Source organism: Lissotriton helveticus, chromosome 5_1, assembly GCF_964261635.1.
Source record: "Lissotriton helveticus chromosome 5_1, aLisHel1.1, whole genome shotgun sequence".
Taxonomy (NCBI): Eukaryota; Metazoa; Chordata; class Amphibia; order Caudata; family Salamandridae; genus Lissotriton; species Lissotriton helveticus.
The window spans coordinates 552384767-552405624 of record NC_136065.1 but is presented as its reverse complement, the minus strand read 5'-3'; the positions used below and the strand labels follow the sequence as shown (position 1 = coordinate 552405624).

The 20858-nt window shown below is 46.2% G+C and overlaps 1 protein-coding gene across 2 annotated transcripts in view; it reads left to right on the top strand.

Moving 5' to 3' along the window:
* The window catches only part of LOC144753262 (cardiotrophin-1-like), a 37282-nt gene extending 19328 nt beyond the window's left edge, over positions 1-17954 (top strand). For both annotated transcript variants that reach the window (XR_013594273.1, XM_078641009.1), the window contains exons 2-3: positions 6690-6808; positions 17354-17954. Coding sequence is in view for 1 of the 2 variants with exons in the window: in XM_078641009.1 (XP_078497135.1) it covers positions 6690-6808; positions 17354-17806 (572 nt within the window). In the remaining variant the exon portion in view is untranslated. The remainder of the gene's footprint in view (positions 1-6689; positions 6809-17353) is intronic.
* The last annotated feature ends 2904 nt before the right edge of the window (positions 17955-20858 follow it).

Here is a 20858-nt window from a genome sequence, read left to right as displayed (position 1 = left end):
GGGTTAAGGACTCTATACGAATGTAGAAATAGATACATTCATACCATGTACGTGGGCGGCTTTGATACCCACACAGTTTGCGGATTGCAGTGCTGGATGACTAGACATTCAGACTCTTTGTAGTCAGGGCACACAGAGAGCGTCGAGAGCAAATACTCTTTGGGTAAACAGCAGACTGCATTGTACATAGGCGCATTTAGTACATATGTGTTTTTTTCTGAATAATCTTAAGTCTGAGCAAGTGCTGCACTAGCAGCACAACCTCATCCCAGTAGGCAGACATGGAGAGGGAACGTTAGGTGTAGTTGGACCTGATGCACAAGAGACTGTACTTTTGAAGCGGATGCAGATGTAAAAAACCAATTTTGAATTCACAATGTTTGCAAATCGCAACAACATGCACAACCATTTTCAGGTCATTTTTAGGTCTCGCCTAGGCAGCACTTGCTTGGTCTCTTCGAGACATGCTGTGTTCAGAATATGGGCTTGAAGCCACTTCCATATTTTCTATTAGCTCCTCTTACTGTCCTTGGTAAATATCTGCTATTCATTGGTGAAATAGATTACTAGTCCCTCCTTTTCAAATTTTGTAACCACCCATATGGACTGCCTCTGTCATATGGGCTCTTACCCTGCATTATCCTAGTCTGATCCAAATATTGTCTTAAAGAACCGGATACCATTGTGTTATCCTAATCTATGACACACCCATTGCAGGTAATCATCAATATCCGTTATGCTCAATGGTTACAATTATGGCATTCTCTAGACACAATGTAACTAGGTTGTCTATTACTTCATTAGGTGTAACAGATATTACCCCGAAATTCTAATACAATTGTCTTTGGCCGCACATTGCGTATTCCTTGACCACTACAAGTGGTAAGTACCAAATCTAAATACGGTGCTTTTTCACTTTAATTGATTAGATGATAATTCTTTCGTGCATTCTCACCAATTGCTCTTTTGTTCCCCTCCGCTTCTCGATAAATTAAACAGTTCCCGGCTGGGTCACTTGTAAGTGTCAATCTTTTTCTTCTTCTCACCACGCATGGGTGAACATAAGAATAGTAACCAGGTATTTAGGTCCCTACTTTCTAGACAAATATTATAATCATATACAATTGTCATACAGTTTACTCACAGCCCCTTCGTACTTTTAAATTTTAGATGTCCTTCATTTTCCTGTCCTGACGAGACCCCCATCCCAAAGGGTCGAAACGCCGTCTACGCTACGTGGAATAGAACCCCTAAATAGAGTGCCTACGATTGTGTAGACTCACTCATAAGAATCATAGTATCTCTCTTGGGTCTTTTTCCTGCATATATATTCATTTAGAAACCACTGTGCCTTTTGAGGACTTATGTTTTGTGTATTGTTAGTTTGGTTTTTCTGATACACATGGGACACACTGCACTTTTATGTACTGTTTATGTGTTTTTTGTATGAACTGTACTGTATGACATACTTCAATACGAAATTTATACTATAAAGTAAAAACGAGAGAAATATATATAATTGTGAGTGTTCTTCTTTTTGCCATTCTCAATCCTCAGTAGTAATGTTTATCGCTAAGCATGGGCGGATTTTGCGGATCCACGATTCACGGATTTGCGTATTCACGGATCGTGGATCCGCAAAATCCGCGGATCGGCGGATTTGCGGATCGGCGGATTTGGGGCGGGGCTTCCATGCCAGGACCATCGTGCCAGAATGAACCCTGCCCTTCATATTTATTCAAGAAGACGCCACCGTTTTGTGCCATACCTCTACTCAACTGGAGTACTTTCTACTGGATAATCAGTCAGTGCTGCTACCTCGTTGGGTAAATGTATGGTGCTTTTACTACACTACAGCTACCTAAAGTGCCAGAGAGTTGTCTACAGCGACCAGGTGTGTGTTACTATGCAATCGCGCCGAAGGGCGCAGGGGTCCCGTGAGTGAGCTATCATAGTGGGTAAATGGCGGGAAGACGGTGCACACCACGAGTGTGTGGGCGGGGCCAAACGGACATGGCTTTCATGCGAGTGCACATGCCTCTTGTGTGTATAAAAGGTCAGAGACCGATCAGAGCAGCAGATGAAGATACAGAAGCTCCTGGCCACAGGAACAGCACGAGGATTGCGCTCGTGAAAGTCAAGGATGCAAAGGCCTCTGTCCAGCATCACAGCTGATTTTCGATGGTATATTTGGGAAGAAGGCACATCTGCCCAGCCTTGACAACGGTCACGATTGTTTTTTGGGCCGATGAATGAGTCACTGAATTTAAGCTACAACTAGGGCACATGCTTACTTGATATCTGTAAGTGCTTCCGGTTGAGGTTTAATTTTTGTGTCAGGACCGTCGTGCCAGAATGAACCCTGCCCTTCATATTTATTCAAGAAGACGCCACCGTTTTGTGCCTGTTGTAACTATTTTACGATGGCGCCGGCAAGCTGCCAGCGCCATCCTAAAATAGTTACTAAATTAGCTTCAACAGGAAGCTCTAATAGATAAAATAAAGCAGGTGCTCGAGCGCCTGCTTTATTTTATCTATTAGAGCTTCCTGTTGAAGCTAATTTAGTAACTATTTTAGGATGGCGCTGGCAGCTTGCCGGCGCCATCGTAAAATAGTTACAACAGGCCTGCAAATCTTGAACTTTTGCCCCCAGAATCCGCCGCTCGCGGATTTGCGAATTCGCGGTAAATTCGCGGGAGTTCGCGGATCGCGAATTTACCGAAAATTCGCAAAATCCGCGAGCGTAACGGATTTTGCGCTCATACTTATTTATCGCCATTGAGCAATATAATTAATTCTTATCATTTTGATTACACCACTGGAACCATTGTTCTTGATATTCCAGTGCATCTAAACCGAAGTTCCCAACTCCTAAAAGTGTTTAATACCCAGTAATGTGCGATAATGTGCTGCATCGCAAAATACTTCTAAGGTCCCAAAAGCGAGACCGATTAAGTTGCAAAGTTATTCATTTATATTTTTAATCGAAGTACTTATAATAACATTTGAACTTTCCATTTTATGCATGCGGAATACGAAAAAAGTGTCTCTATTGAGAGCGCATGCTCATTTGCTTCCAATCTTCAGCCTGCTTCAAGGGAATTTGTGTTCTGCGCACATGTTTGTGCAGGATAATGTCAATGAGCCAAGTTGCTCCGTTTACACAGTGTTAGGAATGGGACAGATCCAGGTTTAATGAGGCATGCCTGCGCAGGCAACAATGTGAGGATCTATTGGTTAGTGCTTGACAACCCATTCTTGAGTTGAATTCCCCCTCTGGAACTCTCTATTTGTTTTTCTTCTTTTCTGAACCCCCCAGCCTCTGCCGTCGCACAAGATGGGAACTTCTAGGCTCTCACTACTATCATGTTTTGCAAGCCATGCACTGGGTAAAAGTGAACTTTGGTGTAGTTTTAGCTGCACAGCACCGTCTCCATCTCTCCCTACAGTCTGCATGTTCAGACAGCCGGTCGCCGCCCCCTCCATAATTCACTTTTCTGCCCCCTCATTACTTAATTAAATACTGATAGTTTTGTGTTTTTCCCCACATTACAGCAAATTATAATAAACATCTAGCTACAATATCAATGCAGCCCATTATAAAGAGATAGCCCCGGGTGGTTGATTTTGTGACACAAAGTTTCTCATTATTATATCATAAACTATTCCGGGTGTGGTGGGACCGGCTGACTCACTCCATTGTTGTCTCTGAAGACCAGCGTCCAGACGCCCTGTGCATAGGAACAGCTGCCTCTGTTTGAGCTCACTACACCTTGTCACCTGCATACTCTCTCAGTACCCCCACCTCCCTCTCTGCCCCTTCCGTCGTCATCCCATTCCTTCAACTCCGCTCTTAGCGCCTACACATTCCAAAAGGATGGTGAAGCGCTTACACAGAGATAAAATACATAATATTTATAGTTTAATATCTACAAAATCACTAACAATATAGTATGCATACAATAATCAGTTAAATGCTCGCCCATGTGTGCCCTTCCTATTTTCTCATGCAGAGGTGTAATTGCAGCGCTAGAGGAGCACTTTACATGTGCACAAATCCCGTCTTTCCTCTTTCTTTTAAAGCACTACTCATACCACCCCTGCTTTCCACTGTTTCCTCTACATCCCCTTTCCTTCCTATTTCTTTAGATAGGTCAAATGATCACTCCACTGCAAACAATAAATGTAACTAAAAAGCAGTATCATTTGCAACGCCAATAGCTCTAACTTTCACTTTTTGCCTGCCCGCTTACAAAGTTGCAAGGAATGTTTGGTTGAAACCAGTATGTAGGGGGTTGGGTTTGAGGTGCCATAGAATGGCCTTACGAGTACTTACTACAGACACAACATCCTCTGCCATGGTATGTGGGGTGGCTAAATATCTGAGCAGTGCATGGTTGACACGCTCTAGGAGACTGAAGTTATACTACACTTTACCAAATTGTTAGCAGGCCTTATTGGTAGGTCGCTATGATCTGTCTGGATGGAATTGAAGGTAGTAACCATTATGTAATAATGTACGGACGAGGAGGTTGATTGGGTTCCATAATAATCACAATTGTAGTGTATAATGTGTAGGCTCGAACTTTTTAATCATGGATTTTATTGCTGATAGTTTTTACTAATGTTTATTGTGTAAAATGTATTCTTTTATGGTGAGAAATGTTACCGAATAAAGATTATAAAGACTAATGCAAGACCAATTACATTGCAAAAGCTTGTTATACTTGTAAGGTATGGAATGGTAGTGCCTGTCAAGGTTAGGGGAAAACCATTTACAAAGTCCAGGCTGACAATATTTGACAGCTTGCACTTTTTGTAGAGTGTGGCGTTGAGTAAACCGCGGTCTCGGGGACTGCTCTCCCCGAGGTAGTGTTCACTGTGTGCCACCGTTTGCGTGAACAAGCGGCAACAATGCAGGTGCACTGTGAATTCTGGGATAATGGCCAACCCATTTATATTAATGAGGCGGGGGTGGCTCTTGTTTGTGAAAAGTCCCTTTGCACTGTGAGGGTTTTAAAAATACACTCCTCACGAGGAGCTAGTTCTTGTGCACAAGCCCCCTGGTATTTTACTTCCACCAAGAAGCCTGGCGGAGAGGCAGTGAACTGTGCATTGTTTGGAAAATCACAATGGGTAGCATGCAGCCGCGGTCCATGCAGGTAACAATGGTGGAGCGATGGGGCCAGCAATGGGGGATTTCGAGGGATGGTGTAGAGGGAAAATTAAATAAATAATTCATTTTCCTTTGGCATTGTCCCTCAAAATCCCCCCTTACCTAGCCCACCGCTGTTTCATGCATGGACCGTGGCTGATGGCATGGGAAAACAGAATAAAAAATATGGGTTGCACAAACATGAGCTCAAAAAATCTACTGCCAAAGTTTCTCCCAACAAAAAATCAGGATCCACTTTAGCCCACTGTTAGAAACTTGCCTCTAGATATGCTACAATTGGAGTCAGAATAATACATCAATCCAGTTGTACATCAGGTGGGAAGTGAGGAAGGCAAATTTAGAATCGTTAAAAAGGTCGACATTTTGCTAGTGAGAGATTTATACTGAGATTTTGAAAATAGTTACGTTTTTGTGTGTTATTTTTAAAAACAAAATTGCATTGGACGTCTGCAGAGTTCTGGAAATCTCGAGGGATATGTGTCGACGTGGTCTAAATTAGTCTAGAGGATTGAAACTTTCAGAGTACGCTCTTTTGAAGGTGATTGGCCTGCAGAAAACAGGATTATGGAACATGTTCTAGCTTCTGTGAATCTTAAATGTTGCTGGTGAAGCACACAGAAAAGGTTTTGGCAGAGACGTGGTTTTCATGCCAGGATCACAGAAAAGCACCTCTGCACATCAAGGTGGGAGGGGGGGTTGGGTATTAAGCATGAATGGGCACGTTTTTTTATCCAGTCTTAAAGATAGTGGTGAAGTAGATGTCAGTCATTGAGATGTATTTTACATTGATGCTGAAGTGGTTTAGGGAAGAGTATCCAAGCAGGTGATGAGTTCAACACAACATATCCACATTTCAGTTATTAGAATTGGTGCGGTGCACTGCTGGGGCAGAGAGGACAGCCATAAGGGATGGATGAATAATCAAGAGATTGACAATGAATTGATGGCCGTCATATAGAGCTCTACCACAAAAGATCTTGGTGTTGGAGTTGGTGAACACACTCGTGTGGAAGGGAGCTGAGGTGAGCTTTGGGTTTGGTACTGAGCACATCTCAGAGAACACAACTTCTATATAGGAGGCTTTATTCAATCACAGTGCTTTGGGGTCCAAGGATAAGATCAGAGATGGAGGAATTGGCATTGTAGGAGATACTACTGTGGAGAAGTTGCATGACTTGCACCGGGCTCCGTTGTCCACAGTGTCACAGACATATGGAATATAAAGCAAGGGAGAGTAGGAACTGTCAGAAACTGAGAGGAACAAGGGAGGTTGTATGTCCCTATATTATAGTAGAAATAGCCAGCAGAAAATATTGCATTCCACCATGTTGTCTGGGTAAGTTTAGGTTTACTATTCTAAACGCCACATCTACATACTATGAGGAAATACAGTAGTCTTTATCGATGCACTATTCAATATTTCGACCATAATGTAGTGACATGAGCTCCCTGTCAGTCAACTTTGTATGGTTGCTGTAGAATTTCACACTTCTTTGTCTCTTTTTTGTTTCAGTGGAGCGTGCAGCACGGTTAAAGTCAACACAGCCACAGGACCTTGCTAAGGCGATCGAACAGGTACAGCGACAGGTGGCGCTGCACAGGAAACAATCAGAGAGCCTTCTACAGGAATATGTACGTGCATAGGTCCTGCTACTTCTCTCGTTTTGTTGTACCCAGTCCTGTGCCAAGGGGCCTGAGCACAGGCAAAATGGCCTGGATGGAACTGGAAAAGGCCATGCATGCATGCATAGAAAAGATTGGGGCAGAATAGGCAACATCCTCGATTGTAGCTGTTCCCATTTCCTCAGCCCATCAAGTCATGTTGGCCATATGCTCTACACCCATGTGCCAATACCCCACCCAACCAGTCCAAGAAATGGCATACTGAATAACCCTGAGAAAATACCTTTACCTCAACCTATCCCACAAGTGATCAGATGTGCAGTACTCTGCCAATGACCTTAATCCAAATACTTCTTGAGATGATACACTGTGTCCCACAAGTCAATGCCCTGATCTCATCCAGCCGTGGAGGCAACCGGTAGCATATCTTTTTGCCAATATCCACAGGCCATCGAGCCCTAGAGGTGAAGTGCTGTGCATCTTGGTGCAGATTCCCCGGGCTCTTCCAGTCCTAGAGGAGATATGCTGTATACCCCTGTGATATTGCCATAATCTACCCATGTGTACATAGTGTAATGAAGCTATGACACCGCGTTAGGTGTTAAACTTATTTATTTTGTACAGGAGCGCCGGGGCTGGCTTCCTCTCGCTTCGGCGCCAGAGAACAATGACCCCGCCTACCACATCCTGTGACGTGGTTCCTGTTCCGCTAAAGGAACACTAGAGCGCTACCACATCTCCCCCCTTTATGCACCATAACCAAATATACAAAGTCTTACTTCCAGTCTATTTCATAGTCCTTGAATCTCTCAGGCACCTTAATTCTCCTCCCTGCTCGAGTCTCCACTCTCTCATTCTTTCTCTCTTCTCCCGTTGTCTCGTTTTCTCTTCTTTCTCTCGTCCCTTCTTCTTCCTCGTCCTTCGTCTTCCTTTCACTCCCTTCTTCTCCTCTGCTTCTTCCTCCCGTCGTTTCACTCCGCTCTCTTTCTGTACCTGCCCTTAGTCCTTCTGTTCCTATCTCATTCCTTCCTGTCCTTTCTTCACTTTCACTTTCTCCTTCCTCCAAGACATCCTCTGTTCCTTCTTCCACATCATCTTCCCATTTCAGTATCTTGCTGCATTTAGCCATTCTGTCCATCGACCAAATCTTACCATCGCTCAGGAGAGCCGATCTGGCGTAGGGTTCCACCACTTTAAGGGGAGGTGAGAACTTGCTCTCTCCCTTTCTCTTCATGATGGCCAACTTCACCCTTACCCAATCACCTTTGTCCAGTTCCGTGCTGTGAGTGTTCCGTCTTCTGTTGTAGTGGGACGTGTAGACTTCCTGAGCTCTCTCCAAATTTTTCCTGACCACCGCCGGTGACCACTTGCTCTGGACAATCAACTTCCTCCACGCTGCATTGTCCTTGGTGAACGCTTCTCTGCCTCTTAAGATCTTGAATGGGCTGTAGCCTGTGCTACCCGGTGTGATTCGGTATGCCCAAATCATCTTCTCCAGCTCCTTTTCCCAATCCATTCCATCTTCAATGGCTGCCTGTATGGTGCCCATGATCACCCTATTGAAACGTTCCACTTGGCCGTTCCCCGCCGGGTGGTAGATCGGGGTGTGCTTCACTTCGATTCCGTTTCTTTTGGTGAAGGCTGTCCATTTTTCCGAAGTGAACTGGGGTCCATTGTCGCAGGTGATGATCTTTGGGATTCCTTCGCTGACAAACGTGGTGCGCAAAAACTTTATCACGGCTTCAGTGTCCACTCGCTCCAAGATTTGTATCTCAGGCCATTTAGAATACCTATCGATGGCAACCACCACATATTTTTGAGTGCCTTCCTTGTTCAGGACTGGCCCCATTATGTCCACCGACAACATCTCCCACGGCCCATCTGGAATCGGAAACCTTCCCAGCGGTGGTCTCAGCATGCTCTGAGCTTTGTCCGACTTTGCACAAGACTCGCAAGAGCGCACATGTCTTTCCACCTGCGCGTCGATGGCAGGCCACCAGTATGCTTGCCTGGCCAAGGCTTTTGTTTTTGTGATTCCCTGGTGCCCTTCATGTAGCAAGGACATCAGTCGTTCCAACAAGTCTCTGGGCGGTACCACCTTGTCCCCTCGGAGTAAGAACGTTGGATTTTCAGCCAAGGACAGTTCCTCTCGGACTTCCCAGTACCTCTTCAGTTCTTCCTTTAAGTGTCTTTTCTCTGGCCAGCCATGAACTACATAACCCTTTACAGCTACTAAGTCTGTATCTTCACCGTAGGCCTCCTCCCATTCCTGGGCGCTTATCACCTCTTCAGTGTCCTGAATGGTGGCTACCACGTACCCATCCCATTCTTGTCTGTCCTCGTTCCGTGCTTCTTCCATGGCGGCTGCCCTACTAAGGAAGTCGGCTACTTTGTTCTGTGGTCCAGGAATGTGCTCGACTTCATAAACATAGTCCAATAGCCGTAGAGTCATCTTGGCTATCCTGGGTGTAGCGTGGTCATGTCCGCTGGATGTTAGCACGCGAACCAATGGCTTGTGGTCAGTTCTCACGAGGAACTTGGCACCCCACAAGTATTGTCTAAACTTCTCGACCGCCCAGACCACTGCCAGCATTTCTTTCTCCACCACACTGAACATCTCCTCATTGGGTGAGAGCGAGCGGGAGGCGAAGCTGACAGTCGACATCTCTCCTGACTCCTCTTTCTGCATCAGTACAGCTCCCAAGCCTCGATCGCTGGCGTCTGTGGTGAGAATAGACTCCGCTTTGGGGTCGAATCCTTTGAGGGGAATGGCTGTTCCCATTTCCAGCTTGAGCGCGTCGAACTCGGTCTGCTCTTCCTTCCCCCATTGGAACCGGTTCTTTTCCTTGAGCAGCTGTCGTATGTGGTGTGTCTTTGTAGCGAAGTGAGGAATGAATTTGCTGTAGTACTCGGCCATTCCTAGGACTGACCGAACATCCTCTTTCTTTTCCGGGGTGGGTGCTTCCATGATGGCTCTCATGTTTGTTTTCTTCGGCTTTATCCCTTGCCCGCTCACCTCATGTCCGAGGTATGTGACTGACTGGACGCCTAGATTGCATTTGGTCCATTCGGCGGTCAATCCACTGTCCTGCAGCTTCTGTAGTACTTTGTGAAGTTTCACATTGTGTTCTTGCCTCGACTTTCCCATCACCAGAATGTCATCTTGAAAGAAGAGGACGTCTTTCAGGTCTTTCAGGAGCTTGTGCATGATTTTCTGGAACACAGCAGCGGCTAAAGCTAGGCCGAAGGGCATCCTCACGAACTCATAGCACCCGAATGGCGTGATGAACGACGTGAGGTGGGTGCACGACGGATGGAGTTTGACCTGATGGTAGGCCGACGAGAGGTCCACCGTGGAGAACCATGCGACGTCCTTGGTTTTCGCCAGCATTTCACTGATGCGTGGTAAGGGGAATTTGTCTATGACAATGTTTTTGTTTAACTCTCTTAAGTCCACGCAGAGACGTACCTTGCCATTGGGTTTTTGGGCTACAACCAGGGGCGACAGCCACTCAGCGCTCTCTATTGCCCTTATGACTCCCTCTTTTTCTAACCTTTCCAGTTCTGTTTGTACCGCCTCCCTGCTGCGGAACGGGATGTTCCTCACTTTGTGGACGACCGGTACTGCTCCTTCTTTCAGTTTGATGAGATGTGTGTACTTGCCCAGCTCACCAATCTGTCCGTTGAATACCTTGGGATAAGTCTTCCGCCACAGCTGTACGTCTTCCTTGATTTCCATATCCATGAGCAGGATTTTCTCTATGTCTCCTGGGTTGAGCTGGATCCGCAAGGCTCCCTGGTCCTTCCAACTCAGTACGGAAGGGCCTCTCTCTGCAACGTACAGCTTGCACTGCGCATGACGGCCTCTAAATTCAAACAAGAGCGGGCAGTAGCCTAGCATGGGGATCTTTTGTCCAGTGTACGTTACCAGTCTCACATCCATGGGTAGGAGTGCTCCTTTGATCCTTGATGCAAAGTTGTCCTCCCACACCTGCCTCTGGACGATCGAGATGGGCGCTCCACTGTCCGCGATCATCTCCAAGGGTATTCCTCCTATGTGCATGTCCAGCCTGGGCTTGTCTGAGTTGGAACCATCCATCTCCAGAATCTGGACGTCAATGTACAGGAATTCCTCCTCCTCCCCTTTGTCGTCCTGATCGCTGTAATCGTCTCGCTGATCCTGGTCCACCAAGCGCACCACGGCATTCTTCGGTTTCCTGCGACACACCTTCTCGTAGTGTCCAAAAATGTTGCAATACGAACATCTAACTTTGAAAGCAGGACACGCCTTGTCGTTTCCTAGGTGGTTAGTGCTCCCACACCTGTAACACTGGTTTTTTCCTGTCTTGTGTGACTTGCTGTCCACCTGTGATTTGTTGGGGAAATCAGCTCTATTTCCTCCCTGGGTCTTCCTCGTCTCATTTTGCCTCCAACGGTCGTTTCTGTTTGGCGCCATTATTCTACACACCGCTTGCGTTTCTTGGGCGTCTCTCTTCGCCGCTTGGGCGCACCTTCTCGATAGTTCTGCTTTCTTTACCATCGCCAAGATTTCCTTGAGTGGAGCGTCGCCGTTCACCCACAATTTCTCCTGTATGTGGGCACTAGAGGTATGCATGATAATTTGGTCCCTGATGAATTCATCCAGCAGTCCTCCAAATCTGCACGTGGCAGCTAGCTTTCTCAGCGCTACAACATATTCATCCACTGACTCTCCGCTCTTCTGCTTCCTCTGAAAGAAGTTAAATCTGTCAATGGCGACGCACACCACAGGCCTGTAATGTGCGTCCAAGTCTTCGATGGCATGATCAAATACCTCCGTGTCTGTTGCGGCTCTTTCTCCTTTCACGATCGTGTCGTAGATCCTGAGCCCTTCTGGACCCAAGTTGTGGAGCAGAATCTTCTTTTTCCTCTTACTCGAGAATGGGGTGTCCCCTTCTTCTTCTAGCGCCTCCAGATAGTTAAGGAAGTACCTCTTCCAGTCTTCCCATTTCCTTTCCGGTTCTCCGCTTTTCGTGAGGAATGGAACTAATTGGGTGAGGGATGTGCTCTGGCTCGCCATGGCTGGGGCGTTCCTCCTGGGCTTTGGTACAGTGACTGTTTGCCTGGACGGACTCCCTGGGGCGTCTTGCTCTTCTCCCTCGTCCTCTCTGTGCTCTCCCTCGCAGTCCTCTCCCAGTCCACTCTCTGTGGTGCGAGTTGTGGCTCGTGAGCTGCCTCCCCCCTTCTTACTCGATGGGCCTGCGGTTTCCGCCAGCGTGCGCCTCTTCTCTCTGGTGCAGAGGCACTTCAAGGGCTCACCGTGATGTTGGCCAGGTACTTAGTGGATCCTCGTGGTGACGTCAGTAGCCTCGCAGTGTGCACTACCCCCTCGGGATATGGTTTCTTCGGGCTGTGGCCTTTTCTGGGCTCTGGTAACTGTGTGGGGTCCCCTTCTGGCTTGTGTGCGTTTTCGAGCGTTTTTGGCGCCCTTTCCACGCTCTTTGCTGCCTTGCCGGCTCCTCTGCCGCGCTCCGTGTCCGTTTTTCGGTCCTCACGCGAGATGCGTGCAATTTCAGGGGTCGCGTGCGTTCGGGTATTAGTGATCCCGACTCGTCGCCATTGTAATGAAGCTATGACACCGCGTTAGGTGTTAAACTTATTTATTTTGTACAGGAGCGCCGGGGCTGGCTTCCTCTCGCTTCGGCGCCAGAGAACAATGACCCCGCCTACCACATCCTGTGACGTGGTTCCTGTTCCGCTAAAGGAACACTAGAGCGCTACCACACATAGGAGAGGCTGAAAGGCCATTTTGTCATATTTGCATTATAGCCCCTGGCGCCCTGGCTATGCCACTGACGAAAGACGAAAGTAAATGAGAAAAAAGTTACGCTGTACTGGAGAGGCGATGAATGCATTGAAATCTGCTGTGATGTGTCAAATGTTGAATATCTGCCTCTGTAGCGTTAGCAAAAAAGAATACCCGTTTGCAGTCATCCTCGACTGATTGGGATGTATCAGTGGGAGTAGCGCAGTAGATTTGCTGCCGTTTCATTAATAAACCGTTGTATCAACCACAAGTTACTTCACCCATAAACAAATTTATTTGTTGCTCATAGTACTGTCTGTTTTGTAAGAATCTGTAATTCAGGTCGAAAGTTAGTTTTAAATCATATTGAAACTACCACCTTGGTTCTTAAGTGAATACTGTTAGAAATGAGTGGATACGTGGAAACATTAAAAATAGTCGGTGCGTAAACTTGCAGGAATCCATTAGAGCCCATGTCTTTTTAAACATCTATTATTAAACATTCAAGGCATGTTTGACCTGTGAATTCCAATTCCTTTAATAAGAAATCTCACTCAAACCACGTGGGGAGAGAAATTCCCCTGAAAGTACAGAAATAAAGACCATTCGGTCTATAAACTCATTCTTATAAAACAGGGCCGGGATATTTCACATCATTTGAGGAATCTTACAAACATCCTGCTGCCTGACTTCTCAGATGAAGCAGCCCTGAATGTTCTCCATGAACGTCAATTCAGCAAAATGCCTGGGATAGCGGAAGTGACATCACACCCATTTACTTTTACTTTCACTTGCACACACATGCTTACACATAGACACGCATTCACACATACACACACTCGCTCTCACATAAAACACACGCTCACCCGCAAGCACACAACATACATATAAAAGCATGTTTGATTTACCTTATCTGCTAGAGAGGGTCATAGTCGGGTCATATTCCAGCTAATTGTAATCCACTCTTTATTACACTAATAATGAATAATCTAATATTCACTATTAGTGTAAATCAAAATTGACAGAAATCAAGGAAATGCGAGCCCCAACCGACGTCCATATGGAGAGCTGCCCTTAAGTTCCTGCCACTGATCTTGCCACATTTAAGGCCAGCGGTTGCAAAGGCAGGGCCAGGGTTCGCAAGGGACAAGCCAGGGGTCACAGCTGCAACCCCTAAATGGCATCCATGATGCTTGCTTCAATGGAAGATTCCTGTCTTAACGTTTCGCTCGGGGCTTGGGGTTTGCCAAAATCATTAATAAAGCCACGAGTTCATTGGAACAGGACCTTTCTTAGGAAAGTCGGCATTTCTCTCTTCATAATCGCACACTTCGACCCAGTAGTCTCAAACAATACAAGGAAAAACTGGGAAAGCCTAGGACCTAGCCTAAAAGCTCCCTTGAACCTTCTTATTATTTCTTGAGGCAAGAGACTGCGGCATGCTCCATCAGAAGGAAACTCAGAGGCTCAACTCCATTTTAAAATGAAATCCTTCTAAGAAGGCTACAACCCGAAGCGCTTAAGTATTGAGAGGAGGGAAAGATGAAACAAGATAGATTCGTGTATCCTTTGACAGGCTCTGTATTCCCAATTTGCATAGCCAAAGGCGCACAGTATTAGACTAGACTCCTAAATTCTATCAACGTGTTCATCCTTGAGGCTGGCTGACCCTGACAGGGATCCCAAAACCCCACCTGTCCTCTGAAGGCTGCACTCCAGGAAGCTGCAATGTCAATACCACGAACATGAGAGTTTGACCTCATCACTCAGGTCCTCAACAGCATAATATGGCTCTCCCTCAAAGCCAGAAGTATGTTTCAGTTGGCTTGCATGGTGCATAAATGTCCACACTCTGGATGGCCCTGACTCCTGACACACGATTGGCCATATCTGGAGGAACCAGCTTTTTTCGAAGCTCAGACAACCTCCTCCAGGAAACTCCTTTAAAAAAATAAAAGTAAGCTTCCTCCAGGAGCGCAACCAATATATGTGATTCCATTCCCCACCCCTACCAACAATTCAACCCTTCCTAAAGACCACCTATTGCAATGACACTATGACTTTGAATGCCCTGCTTGACTGATACCTCTGCTGTCGTCCGTTCCCATCCATTTCCCTGATGAAGGATGTCTGTGGAATCTGGGACAAAAGACATTTGTTGAAACCAAAGGTGTTGTGATGCGTTATTCTCCAATGAGTTTCTTTATTTACTATTAGTATGTCATGGTTTTGTCTGTATTACTCTGCCCATTTTGTTAAATGGAAAATATCCACACACCCACTTCTAGTCTTTGTTCAGTTACCAGCCGGGCCCACGGGAAACCTCAAAATAAGTAAATGGCTGGTACTTCCTATTCCCACTTCGGTTCAGAAGTGACAATCTACACCCTTGTACCTACCTGCCGTGAGGGCAACGGCTCGATCATCACAGCACAGTCCAGCGCCGTGAGGGGAACGGCAGCCACGCAAACCAGCTCAGCTCCACCGGGGCAAAGAACTGCAACCCCCAGGTGCCCCGGCGGCCGAGTCGCGTCCCTGACGCAACCTTCGCGCCTGGAGGCGCCTGAAAAACAAGGAGCGCCGAGCGCTCAGGGTCCCCCTGCTTCGCCCTACCTACCTGCCGTGAGGGCAACGGCTCGATCATCACAGCACAGTCCAGCGCCGTGAGGGGAACGGCAGCCACGCAAACCAGCTCAGCTCCACCGGGGCAAAGAACTGCAACCCCCAGGTGCCCCGGCGGCCGAGTCGCGTCCCTGACGCAACCTTCGCGCCTGGAGGCGCCTGAAAAACAAGGAACACCTCTTGCAACGCGAGTCGCGCGCGGGAGCGCCCGGGGCGAAGCCCGGGCAAAGGGCGGGCCCTCTACGGCCCTCAGCGGCACGAGAAGGACGGGGACGGGCCAGACCCCTTGGGATTTCAACCAAAAAAGGTACAGTGTCCATTCTCGTTTGTTGAAGAATTAAGGCCATCCTGTTTTATCAATTTCAATACACCACATACAGTATGACTTCCAAGGGGGCCTATCCCATCTTCTTCCAAAAACATCGCCCGGACCAGGAATTGGACATGTCCACCCAGAGCCATCTGACTCTCCTCACCATTAGAGACACAGATTCCGATGACTGCCGTCAACTCCTAGACCCAATTCAAACCCTCCCACAACCCTCTGCCAGGACAGAAAAAGTATCTTATTGGGAGGAATTAAATGCCTTATGCGGGACAAATTTTATCCCAGTTATAGCCCCTTCCCCCGTAAAAGACCTTACTATCGACCCCTGTGCGGATAAACATTGTGAGACATCCCGATCACCGATGGAGAATAGCAGCCAAATTATTGGACTTACAGAGGGTCACTGTGTAAAAAGGAAGCACAACAAAACAAACTGTACTGATTCCCCATCGCCTGTTATTATTTCAACCCCACCCAAGGCGCACACTGGAACATTGGAGAGTGGAGTAGCATCTTCCTACCTACCACTATTGCCCCACTTTGAATCGATGTTAAGATCTGTGCTATCACCCCTGCTTGACCAAATTAACATCTTAGGGGATAGGTTGACAAGCCTAGAGGCTATTATTAAAGCCAATTCTTCTTCATCTGCTATATCTATTTGTCCCACTCCTCCTACGGTCCCCAAAGTGCCTTTCATCACAAAAACTGTCCCAACTGTAAGTACTAAAATCGCCCATACATCAATGCGACCTCCTAAGAGAATATCTTCAACTACTCTGAATATTCCTTGTAAACCTGGGTTACCTAACTCCTCTACTACTAGAGCAGAACCTAAGAGAGCACCTTGCATAAATTTGCCCCCAGAAGCAGCACCCTTTGTGCTTGTTCTTGCAGGAGTACCTCCACTTGCCCACGGGAAACCTGAAAGCCACCAGGACCTATATCACAAAGTCCGGTTTTGGCTATCAAAAAATAGACCCCTCCCACCCAATAAAAACGGTGGCATCCTAAGCGTCAGAAGGGTGGGCTGGTTGGGGTCATCAGCCAAAGAAATTCCCGGGGACCTAATTTTAGTTAAATTTAATGACAGACAGACAGTCCCCTACTTACGATCCTGCAAACCCCTTGAAAAAGATGGCTCCATTTCCGTTTGGTATCTGCATGATTTCTACCCGAGATATTGATGCTGTTTTCTAATATTGCCTTTTGTCCTCCTTACTTCTGAATTTTAAACTTTTTAACTGTGTAATTGATGATTTTAAACCGAAATTTTATGTCTATTTTTATAACAGTTATAACTATGTATGCTTATATGATATTTCTTTTTGAATATCGAATAAAGCTTATTTTGAACCTTTGAACCTTTGAACCACCCTTGTACCAAATTCCTGAACCATGTACATGCTATACAATAAGGGTGCATATGCACTGAAGTGTTGTGCACTGTAAAAGATGGGCAAGTGCTGGACGTTGCAGTAGTGTGGTGCAGCAGATATGCAGGGTTCATGTGCAGGGCAGCAATATATAGCAGTGCTATGCATTGCATAGACAAGGTACTGTGGTGTGCAGTGCAGATTCCATAAAAAAGTGTTGCGTAATAAAAACTGTCTGTGCAATGTATTGCTGTCGAGTGGATGTTGCATGCACAGCCCTGGACTTGTACTTTTCAGATTATACGTGCAGTGATGTTTAGAGTAAATGACGTATAGCGTACAATTGTAAAGTGGCTTGAAGATGTAGTTATACAGCACAGCTGAAACATACAGTGGTTTGCAGGATTATGTGCAGTAATAATGCCTATTACTCTCTTCCACAGTTGGTGTGCCAAGGGGATCCCTTTGGCCATCCGGACTTTACCCCGCCTCTCCGCCCGATCCCAGGCCTACCATCGCCTGATATTTCCCAGGAGGCCTTGATCAGCCTGAGCGATGCAGAGCGCCTGCGACAGAACTGCACCGCCTACGGGGTGCTGCCTGACCACCTACGCACTGTGCTGCACTGGCAGCAGGTGCTGAACCCCCAAGCCAACCACCTGCTTGATCTGTTTGGCAACGCTGCCCATCAGGCCGAGGGCCTGCTAAGTAACCTGGCAATTCTACTTCTGCTGGTGGGTAGCCAACTGCCCACAGTGCCAATTCCACCCAAGCTGAGCGCCTCCAAACCCTTCCAGAAAAAGGTCATGGGTTACAATGTGTGCCGGAGCTACCACGACTGGCTCCTCCGAACCTACATGGACTCTGCCTTCCTGGCCAAGAAATACCCCTTGTAAAAACTGGTAACCCCTCTGCTCCACTTTCTATTGTAACGACCCTTTGCCTCATCTCCAACATAGGACAAGGATTTTAAATCAGCAACTTTCTTTTTTAGTAGGATGTCATGTTGTGCTTTTATTGGGTTGTTGGTATAGACCTCGAACAGAATAGATGCATTAAAAAAATGATTGATATTTTTTTCATCCTTTACCCCAGGGTTTTAGTTGGGATGAAAAAAGTGGGGTAGTCTCTGGAAAAGGTGTAGTCAAAAAAGCATGACTAGGAATCCTTTCCAGGAGGCTGATCAGTATTTAGGTACCGCTGTGTGAGTTTATAGGTCGAGACTGGGCAGCGCATGTACTGCTATGAGTGGCATGCTGTATTGAGTTAAGGATTTGAAGATCCACCCACATCTTTCATTGCCTTGTGTCGTTGTCCTTTGAAAATGCTGGCTTCTGATTACTTAATTGCCTTAGTCCCTCCTTAGTACTGGCTTATCTTCATTTGAAACCTCCCACGAGGACTGGCCATTTTACTGCTGTTACTGCACGGTATATTTTATTTAATATGTAAGGACTATTTTCTTTAAAGGGTTTTGCCCTACTGCAGGCACTACATCCTTTTCTTACATGCAGAGCGCCATGAGTGTTTTCACTTTCTAAGCAGCCGGGACAATGGCGGCCGCTTCTTTCCAATACCATAGGCCTCGCATTTAGGAGTTTCAGCTATTGACATTGTAAATGGAAGTAGCTTAAACTCTTGTAAATGTGAGACCTATTGCATTGGAAATATTTGTTTTTGTTGTCAAAGCCCCCATGCCACACTTTCACATGCATGAAGGCAGTGGCCGTTCTTTAAAAAAGCTGTGTCTCACAAAAGGTGCTCAGCCACTATTAAAGTGAAACCATGGCATGGGGCTTTTAAAAAAAAAATGCTTTTTTTGTCACACAGATCTCTTCAGCATGTGCATTAATCACCAGAGTTATCTCACCGTTATAACTATTCCCTGAGATTTAATGGGCACCTTCACAGCAGATGCCTTAACCTAATCAAATATTTTAAAATGAAAACTTTGCAACCATTTAAGCATAACAGATCTACTATCATACGTCTCCTTGTTCCCAATTTCTTTGTGGTAGGGTTTAAACAAATAAATGTGTTTGTTGAGGCCCAGATTTTGCGTTGGGATTGTGCCACTTTATTGGCACAATCCCAACGCCAAATCTCATTTGTTAAATCTCATAATGCGCCTAAATGTACTCATGATATACCTGATAATCATATGTGTGAGGTCTTAATATCTGATGTCACTTCTTATGATGTCACTTCCAGTGAGGTCACTTCCTTTTGATGTCACATGCAATGTCCCGCATCGTGACATCATGTGCTGCGATGGCACGTGTCATGATTTCACTTGCATACTGCCTAATCTGGTTAGTCCCCCCACGTCTTTTTTAAGGAGTTGTTTGCAGCCCTGAAGTGTCCCCAAAGTGCAGGATGTGGGCGATCCGAGACTACATTGGGAGGCTAGAGAATGTCTCTATGCCCCATAGATTGGCACTTGGGTTCAGAGAATCCCAGAGATTCCGGAGGGTATGAAATATGGGACAAGAAAAAATGAGGAGGATGCAGAGGCCGCAAGTGCTCTAATGGTGTAAAACTCCCTCATTGGGAGCAACATAAGTCTGGCATGAGTAGTATAATATTCACCGTTGGTGCTTGGCAGTCTGGACGTGGAGAAGGCCAGCAGAGAATCAATGTGCGCGGGAGGGGATCCCTAGATGTCTGAAAGGATACAGCAAGCACCAAGGAGGTCCAACCCCTGAGCCGGGCATGCATCAGGGGCTTGCGTTCCTCTGAGAAAGAAGAATGATGGAGCTTCATCGAAAACTTGCGATGCCATGTTGTTAAACAGAAGCCTGGCATGTGCCATTAGAGTAACCAGATGTTGCGTCCCCGTACGTCAATTAAGTGGAAACCGGACACAATGATTCGGCCCTTCTCACAAGACCAAATCAGCCATGACAGGGTCAGGCACAGTTATGCCTAACCCTGAAATCCGCACACCGAGACACGAAGAATAACACATACATCTAAACACAAGCTTGCCACAACAAAGCCAAGAACATATATGGAACAAACAAATTCTTCATAAGCATCTCATGCTTGCTAAGGCGAAGCATGAGGAACCATTTTTGTTTCTTCCTATCCGCTACAGATAGTATTTAAATGTACTTTACATACTTCCAAAGGAGCAAAGTCATCTTGTCTTAAAGAGAAGCAAAATACAAGAACTGGGAGTGGGAGACTGCAAACCTTTACTAAATGTAACACAAAAAGGAGGGCTCTGGACGGAAAAATAAAATAATGAAGCTTCTGAGTTTGCATTCCGGTTTTTCATGAGGTGTATATATGCAGGAGCAGCTACTAATGCCTGTCTTGAGAATAGGGCCACTTAGCAAGTGAGGCCTGTGAAGTGAAATGCAGATGAGGAAGGTAATATTACACATTCTCCCCGGTGGCACCACTGGCTACTGCATCAAACTAAAAAAGACCAACGTTGTTATTACAGGACTCATATTAAACTCTGTCAGACTCCACTCGAAAGCCACAAAGCAAACTACAGATATTGTGCCCCAACCATGGTGGTTGTGGTCATTTACCTCTGGTCTTCCGGATCTTTCTGACTATGGCTCTGCAAACTGGGCTAAAGACAACCCTCAAAGGCATGACTCTCAGGGTAGCGACAGAGAGCAGTCTAAAGCTTCTCTGCATAGGATTATGGGGGCCAAGAGCTCAACTCTGCTGTCAATCAACAGATATAATAACTTTAATGTCTAGCTGTTGGAAATGGCCCTTTTTGCAGGGTTATCCCTAAACTTTTTGCTTTTTCCTCCTCTTTTTTCCTGACCTGTGTGTGTTGGTTTTAGGACTCTGGGAAATGTATCACTGCTAATCAGTGCTAAAGTGTATATGCTCTCTGTATAAACTGTGTTATGGATTGGTATTTCCATGATTGGCCTATTTGATTTATGTGTCAGTCCCTAGTAAAGTGCACTGCGGGTGCCG